Source organism: Pelodiscus sinensis, chromosome 6 (genome assembly GCF_049634645.1).
Source record: "Pelodiscus sinensis isolate JC-2024 chromosome 6, ASM4963464v1, whole genome shotgun sequence".
Classification (NCBI taxonomy): Eukaryota; Metazoa; Chordata; order Testudines; family Trionychidae; genus Pelodiscus; species Pelodiscus sinensis.
Window position 1 is genome coordinate 15,375,548 of NC_134716.1, and position 7,954 is coordinate 15,383,501.

Sequence of the window (7,954 nt, forward strand, 5' to 3'; positions counted from 1 at the left end):
AATCCTTGTAGATAAAGGGAAAGCAGTAGTTGTGGTATAGTAGACTTTAGTGAAGCATTTTATATAGTTTCACATTACCTCATCAATAAACTCAGGAAGTACAACATAGATGGGGCTACTATAAGGTGGGTGAATAAATGGCTGGATAACTACTGTCAGAGAGTTATCAGTGGTTCACAGTCATGCTGGAAGGGGATAACAAGTGGAGTTCAACAGGGATCAGATTCGGGACTGGTTCTGTACAATAACTTCATCAACAATTTAGATAATGGCATGGAGAGTATGCTTATTAAGTTTGTAGATGATACTAAGCTGGGAGGGGTTACAGTGGGAAATGACTGCCTAGGAAGAAGTACTGTATTAGAAAGAGTGTTGTAAGTAAGATGCAAGAAGTAATTCTTCCACTCTATTCTGGGCTGATTAGGCCTCAAATAGAGTATTCTGTCCAGTTCTGGGTGCTGTATTTCAGGAAAGATGTGAACAAACTGGAAAAAGTCCAGAAAATAGCAACAAAAATGAAACACGACCTATCAAGGAAGATTGAAAGAATTGGGTTTGTTTAATCTGGAAAAGAGAAGACTGAGAGTGAACATGTTAACAGAAGGTAGTTACAAGAAGGAGGGAGAAAAATATTTTTCTGAAACTATAGTAAAGAATAAAATTGTCAGACACATGGATGAACATAATTTGTTGGGGGAAATTCAACATGGTTCTGTAAAGAGAAATCATGCCTTACTAATCTATTGGGGTACGTCTAGACTACAGGCTTTTGTCGACAGAGGCTTTGTAGACAGATACTGTCGACAAAGCTTCTGTTGACAAAGAGCATCTAGACTACATCCAGTTCTGTCGACAAAGCAAGTTGCTTTGTCAACATGTGTAGATGCAATAACGTCTTCTGTTGACAGAACTCTGTCGACAAAAGGTGTTATTTCTCATAGAATGAGGTTTACTGCCATCGAAACAACTGCCGAGTTCTGTCGACATTATGCTGACAGAACTCGGCGATAGTGTAGATGTGAGTATAGTTTTGTTGACAAAACTCCACTTATGTCGACAAAACCCTGTAGTCTAGACATGCCCCTAAAGCTCTTTGAGGGGGTCAAAACATGTGGACAAGGGGGATCCACTGAATACAGTATACTTAAATTTCCAGAAAGTCTTTAAAAAGGTCCCTCACTAAAGGCTCTTAAGTAAAGTAAGTTGTCATGGGATAACAGGCAAGGTCTTTCATAGATTGATGACTGGTTAAAAGACAAGAAACAAAGGCAGGAATAAATGGTAAGTTGTCAGAGTGGAGAGAGGTAAACTAGTGGAGTCCCCCAAAGGTTTGTCCTGGGACCCATCCTATTCAACTTATTTATAAATGATCTAGAGAAAGGGGTAAATAGTGAAGTGGCAAAATTTGCAGAAGATAGCAAAGTGCTCAAGATAGTTAAGACCAAAGCAGACTGTGAAGAGCTTCAGAAAGATCTCACCAAATTAAACGACGGGGCAACAAAATTGTAAATGAAATTTAATATTGATAAATGTAAAGTAATGCACATGGGAAAAAAATAATCCCAACTATATGATGGGGACTAATTTAGCTACAACTACTTAAGAAAGAGATCTTGGAGACATTGTGGATAGTTCTCTGAAAACATCCACTCAGTGTGCAGTGGCAGTCAAAAAAGCAAATAGAAATGTTAGGAATCATTTAAAAAGGGACAGAGAATAAGACAGTGAATATTTTATTGCCTCTATATAAAACCATGGTATGCCCACATCTTAAATACTGCCTACAGATGTGGTCGCCTCCTCTCAAAAGAGATATATTGGCATTGGAAAAGGTTCAGATAAGGGCAACAAAAGTGATTAGGGGTTTGGGATGGGTCCCATATGAAGAGAAATTAAAAAGACTTGGACTTTACAGCTTAGAAAAGAGGAGACTAAGGTGGGATATGATAGAGATCCATAAAATCGTGACTGGTGTAGAAAAAGTGAGTAAAGAAAAGTTATTTACTTATTCCCACAATATAAGAACTAGGGGTCACAAAATGAAATTAATAGGCAGTAGGTTCAAAACAAACAAATGGAAGTTTTTCTTCAATCAGCGCATAGTCAACCTGTGGAACTCCTTGCCAGAGGATGTTGTGAAGACTAGGACTATAATAGGGTTTTAAAAAGAGCTACATATATTCATGAAGGTTAGGTCCATCAATGGCTATTAGCCAGGATGGTAAGGAATGGTGGCCCTAGCCTGTTTGTCTGTAAATGGATGACAGGAGAAGGATCCCATGGGGATTACCTGTTGTGTTCCCTCTCTCTGGGGCATCTGGCATTGGCCACTGTCAGCAGACAGGATATTGGGCTGGTCTGACCCAGTATGGCCATTCTTATGTTCCTCTGATGATAGGACAAGAAGCAATAGGCTCAAATTGCAGCAATACACAATTCTTGCTCAGCCCTTTAAAGTTAATATGTGACCAATGAAACTCCTCCCCTTCTGAATTAAACTGAGATGAACTCAAGCCATGAAGTTGTGATTTAAATCCAAACTTCCATAAATGTCAGATGGGGTTTGATTCAGGATTTTGGTCCAGCTCATCATGGTGCTAAGAAAAGACGTGATTATTTGGCTAACTGTATAGTTGATACACTTTGTACTGACTAGACAATTAGTTGATAAGCACCTCTGCAGAGCCGCAGCAAGGGAAGCTCCAGAGCAGCCGACTCAAGCTGGGACTGATCAGTCCTGGCTTGTGCCAGCTCCAGAGCCACCTGCATTGTAGTTCTGCATTTTAAATTCAGTAAGAGCCCTTGGGCTCTGTGACGGGGTGTGCACATCCCGCATTGAAACAGGTGGGCTAAAAATCTGTGGACGGAAGAAGTCCTGCTCCTTCACCCAGACTGGGCATTCTCCAAATGCTGCAGCAGCATAACAGGCAGCAGAGCAGCTCAGTCTGGGCTAGTCTCAGGAGGAGAAGGACCTTCAGCCAGAGCTTCTGGAATCCATCAGCCAGAGACCCAGACTGAGGGAGACAGAGCCTCAGGAGACTGCTACCACACGGTACCCAAGCAACCCCAGGGAGAAGCCGCTCCAGAGGAAAGGGAAGACCCAGCCACCTCCTGGGACACTGTCACACTGGCAGCAGTACAAAGTGACCCAGGGAGGGTGCAGGAGCAGCCTCTCCCACCCAGATAAACCTTGGTGTGTTTCAGCAGGATTCCCTACCGATCGGGTGGTAGACCACTCTGCCACTCACAGGGCCCTGGGTCGGGACCCAGGGTGGAATAGGGCGGGCCCAGGTCCCCCTACCAGAGTGATAAGCCCCCCAAAACCACCCCACATATTGACTTGGGCTACCAAGCTATGCTTCCATGCTGCACAGGGGGCACCGTATTCTATTGACTGGCTACTAAGCCATACTGCTCTGAGATAAGGGCTACTTACAGACTCTGGCTATTAGGCCACATTGCCTTGCGACCAGGTCACTTACAAACTTGGAATACTAAGCCATACTGCCCTGAGATAAGAACTCCTAACTGACTCTCTGTGCTGCCCTGAGATGGGAGCTATTTACTGACGTTGGCCAGTAGGCCCTACCTCCTTGTGAGCAGGGCTGCTAACGGACTCGGGGTTACCCTGAGGCAAGTGGGATATTTATAGACTAAAGAGATGATTGACAACCCTGTGGCCAATCGGGCGGCGTCCTCACCTCAGATTAGTCTCAATCTTGTGGCAGGGTATGCATACACAGCCACAGACTCTTACTACATTTAAAATGCACAGTCACAGCGATCAGCGTGAGCTGCGACTGCTTGAGCCTGGCTCGCGCTGAGTCCAGCACCCCCTGTCCGTGGCAAGTCCTGGCTGCAACGAACAGGGGCTGGTGCCGGAGCAGCCCCTGCTCACAGTGGCCAGGGCCAGCCGTTGCAAACTGAGACTGCTCCAGCATCAGTCCCATTCATGGCAGCCAGGGGTGGATTGGTGGCAACAGCCGCAGTCCACAGAGGGGCCCAGCTCCCCTCTGGGACCCCTGCAGACAGTGACTGCTTCGCAGCAGTGTCCCTTAAGCCCCCTGCTGCCTCTGATAGAGGCAGTAGGGGGGGAAGGTGGCACCTCAGAGATGGTGCTGTGGGAAACCGGCTTTTAAGCTGGCTCCCCCTCCAGCATCGGCTCCTGTTGCCCCCTTGCTGTCTCTCAGAGGCAGTGGGGGGAGGGGCAGCACAGAGAGCACGGGATGAGTGGGGACTCCTTGAGTCCCTGCTCCCCCCATGCTCCCTGCAGGGCTCTTGTACATTTCAAAAGCAGAAGCGCCTGTAGTGGGAACCAGCGCGAGCAGGCCTGAAGCAGTCCCCACTTGCACCGTTTCCCACTGTGCCTCTGCCTCCCCTGCCTCCTGCAGAGAACCAGCTTTACTGGTTCCCCCCCAGCACCAGCACCAGCTCCTGCGCCCCCTCCCCCCGCTGCCTCTCTCCATAGAGGCAGCAGGGGTGGAGAACAACTAGTCGAGTCGACTAGTCGCTTACATCCCTAAGGGCTACGTAGTGCCCAAAGTGTAGAAGGAAAAACTCTGAAGAAGGAAAGTGTGTTCACATTATTGGTTTTGTCAGGTCTATCCCTAGCATTAAACTTGTCCCTCTTGCAAGTATAATTGAGATACACTTTGGATTGTGCATTGTTGGAGAGAGGCATACATTATATCTTACTTTAATAACTTGTTTGGAAATCAAGTCTTTTGGCTGAGGGTCATGATGAAGGAAAGGAAATTACAGGGCATTTAATGTAGCCAGGAGCCAAGCCTAAATGCATAGTCCCCACCTTGGAACAAGGGTGGAGTAGATTTTTGCCTACCCAGCAGCACGCACACAAAGGCCCACTACCATTTGGGACAAGGTTAAGTCAGTTCATAGTCTGCCAATTGCATTGACTTTAATGTCTCCCCTGCTCAGGGAATGTCAATACTGCTTTCCTGAACTCCGCCTGTTCTATCTAGAGGAAAGGGGGTTAGCATTGTCTTCCACAGCTCGCCCCAGGAAACATGATATCACACTTGAACAAAAGCGGGAAAGCTGACAGATCTATTGAGATGGGTGTGACTACAATACACACCTAACTGGTCAAGCCCTGTGGAAAGGGCTGTGACTGGCAACTCTTCAATACCAAACTGAAGTGAGCACACTGTCCATGTTTATTGCTAATCTGTGCCGATCGCTTTTGTTTTTCACTCATGCACATGACTTCATGGATTTTACTTGCTTCCTGTAACAATCATGTGTATACATGAGGAGTTGGCTTCAAGGAAGGGAGACCCAGAGGAGATTTAACTCAGAGAGGGATGTAGTATTGTCCCATTCAGTTATGAAGCCCTATTTTTCATCTTCTGAATATAACACTCAGGGCACAGCCTATCTGCCTCTTACGTGAAAAATCAGTATTGAACTGAGAATTAAATAGGATGCAGTGCTATACCTCTACATCAAACAGGCAACCCCTAGCACAAGAGGAATATAGAATATGCAATCTAATGCGGCAATAATTATACAACAATATGCACACCACCACCACATTTTATGTAAACTTTTTGGCCTACATATTGCCACATACCTTTCCAGATACTTAAAAAACTCTCAAAACTCCAAACCCTTTTGTTGGCCATTCTTCTTACTTTTGAACATTGTTGTTCTACAATCTCCTGATCTTTAGGCTTCACAAGTTATACAGCAATAAAAAATTACATTTTCTTTTGTTAATTCCTTCTGTCTCTCACTGTCACAGCCTGCAGCTATCAAACACATTGCTTTTCATGTAGAGATAGCCCGGAGCCAGAAAAATTAGATCTGGAGCTAAACTTTCAGAGATTAGTAAAAATCTGGGGTTCTGGTTTGAAACCATCTCTAGGTTTATGTTTTGTATCTTACATTGAGGAGATTGCCTAGAAACAGGTCAGAGAGAGACACTAGCAGTGTGAGCTTCAATGCTGAGAGAAAACTGCATGGAAAGAAGCTAATACTCAGAAGAAAGAGGAAGCATATCTTATTTGAGAAACGCATCTCTGACTTCTAGGCTTTTCTTGCTGTGAAATAAACTTTGCATTAGTAAAATCATAAGAAGTTTATGCTTACCAGCTATGGGAAATACATACAGTTAGCACTATTTAGACAATCAAATTATGTCTGGTAATAACATTGTTGAGACAGATGTGTTTTTAAATAGTGTTTGAAATGAGCCAATCCATTGCATTTAATGCATATTATTCAAGCATCAGTGTCCAGTAATTAGTGTCTAGATTCAGCAGCTGTAAGAGTCTTGCTAAAAATAAATACTAGATAGAACACATCAGATTTTTACCAGTATTTCAGCTCTATATTTATGAAGTGGACTGTAAGAATCAACATTTACAACAGATTTTGCAAAAAACATATGGTGATCATTTCCATATCACAGGCTCAGAGAAAAAGTTAACTGGTTCAGCAGAGAAATCCACACCGTGGTGATTGTAAGTATAAACAAAGAGCAGCTAGATTTAAAATGATTTAGCTACATATCCCAAACACAGTCAGCCGTCCTCTTACAGAGAATCAGGGCATAACTGTGCTACCCTCACCAACAGGAGAGATCCTTATTTATGCAAATAATCCCACTGAAGTCAATGTGAAAATTATACCAGTAAGGATCAGGCTTTTTGTCTGTTCATTGTGCAAAAAACAGTAAAGCCATGGCATATCGCAGCACTAGCTCAGTAACTAAAACAAAGTCTTACCTGAAATTATCAGGCTGAATCCACAGAGAATTAAATGTGCTAAAGAGTCCATGCTTTCCAAAATATATCCATCCAGTTTCCACAGCAGCTCATGGGGTTAGGAGTATCCTTTTAATGGAGCAGACCTTGGTTACTCTTCGCTTGCATGATATGAGAACTCTTGTTTACAGAAGCAAGAAATTGCAGTGCTGGAGTGGGCTATAACAGTCTCATTGCTGTCTGAGTACAGGGAGTTTAAGTTCCTTTTTCCTGTTTCCTTTGTAGATTAGGATGGGAAAGGCAGGATCTTAAAGGCATTTTGTATCAACAGGACTGTGAAGCACTGCAAATCCTGTCCATCTAGCAATACATCATAGCACTTATCTGGGGTTGTTGGAGAGGCAGGGGATTGCTCTGAGAGAACCAGCAACAGGTCACGGTCAGCAATGTCAAGAACAATAGTGGCATCCTCCAATAGGCGGAATACTGAAAACAAGCTCTCTATCTATGAATGGCATGTGGAAATTGTCATCCCCACCTCTGCTCTAACTACACATCTGCTAATCGCTCCACAGGTCACCTTACACTTCAGCACTTCAGTGAAGAGTTTCCAGGATACGTCACAGGGTTCAACTCACCACCATGGCGCCTCCTGCTGGCCATGCTGGGAGTTAGCTCTATTGACCTCCCAACGCAGTGCCTCGCCACAGCTACTTCTTGTCCGCTCCCTGTCTGGATCTGTGTCGGTCCCGAGCTGCATTGTCTACGTTGGAGCACAGCCCTCTGCCTGAGCTCCAGTACTATTGTCCCTCTCCAGTCCTGGGAGATCAGCAACCCACTATCTTGTCACTCGCCTCAGGGGCCCATTGCAGGACTCAGCTTAGACTCCAGAGACAAACGGCAGTCTATCCTGGCCACTTTCATCACTGGCGAGTGATGGGGAGAGAAAAGGGGGATGGGCAGGCTTACTTGCTACGCTGGGTCCCAATCCAGGGACTCTTTAGTTGATTCCTTTCACTGCCCCTCCCCAAATTTTCTCTTCTCCAGGCCTCAAGCCTGCCAGACATCGCAAGGCTAGCTGTGCAGCCTTGTGCTAACTGTGCAGCCATCTAGGAAGCCTGCCTTCCCCTCGGGTCCTCTGCATCAGACACCCACCCCTGGTCTGTGGCTTCCCTTTTATCAGAGCTAGCTGTGCCCTAATTTGTAGCCTACCACTTAGCCTAATT

The 7,954-nt window shown here is 45.0% G+C and overlaps 1 protein-coding gene across 2 annotated transcripts in view; it reads right to left on the reverse strand.

Annotated features, from left to right (window-relative positions):
- TEK (TEK receptor tyrosine kinase) overlaps nucleotides 1-7,287 on the reverse strand; it is an 85,339-nt gene extending 78,052 nt beyond the window's left edge. The window contains exon 1 of one of the 2 annotated variants that reach the window (XM_014575592.3): nucleotides 6,750-7,287. In XM_014575592.3, the coding sequence (XP_014431078.2) occupies nucleotides 6,750-6,801 (52 nt within the window). In that variant the 5' untranslated portion in view covers nucleotides 6,802-7,287. The remainder of the gene's footprint in view (nucleotides 1-6,749) is intronic. The other variant, XM_006127248.4, reaches the window with a different exon arrangement.
- Nucleotides 7,288-7,954: the final 667 nt, after the last annotated feature.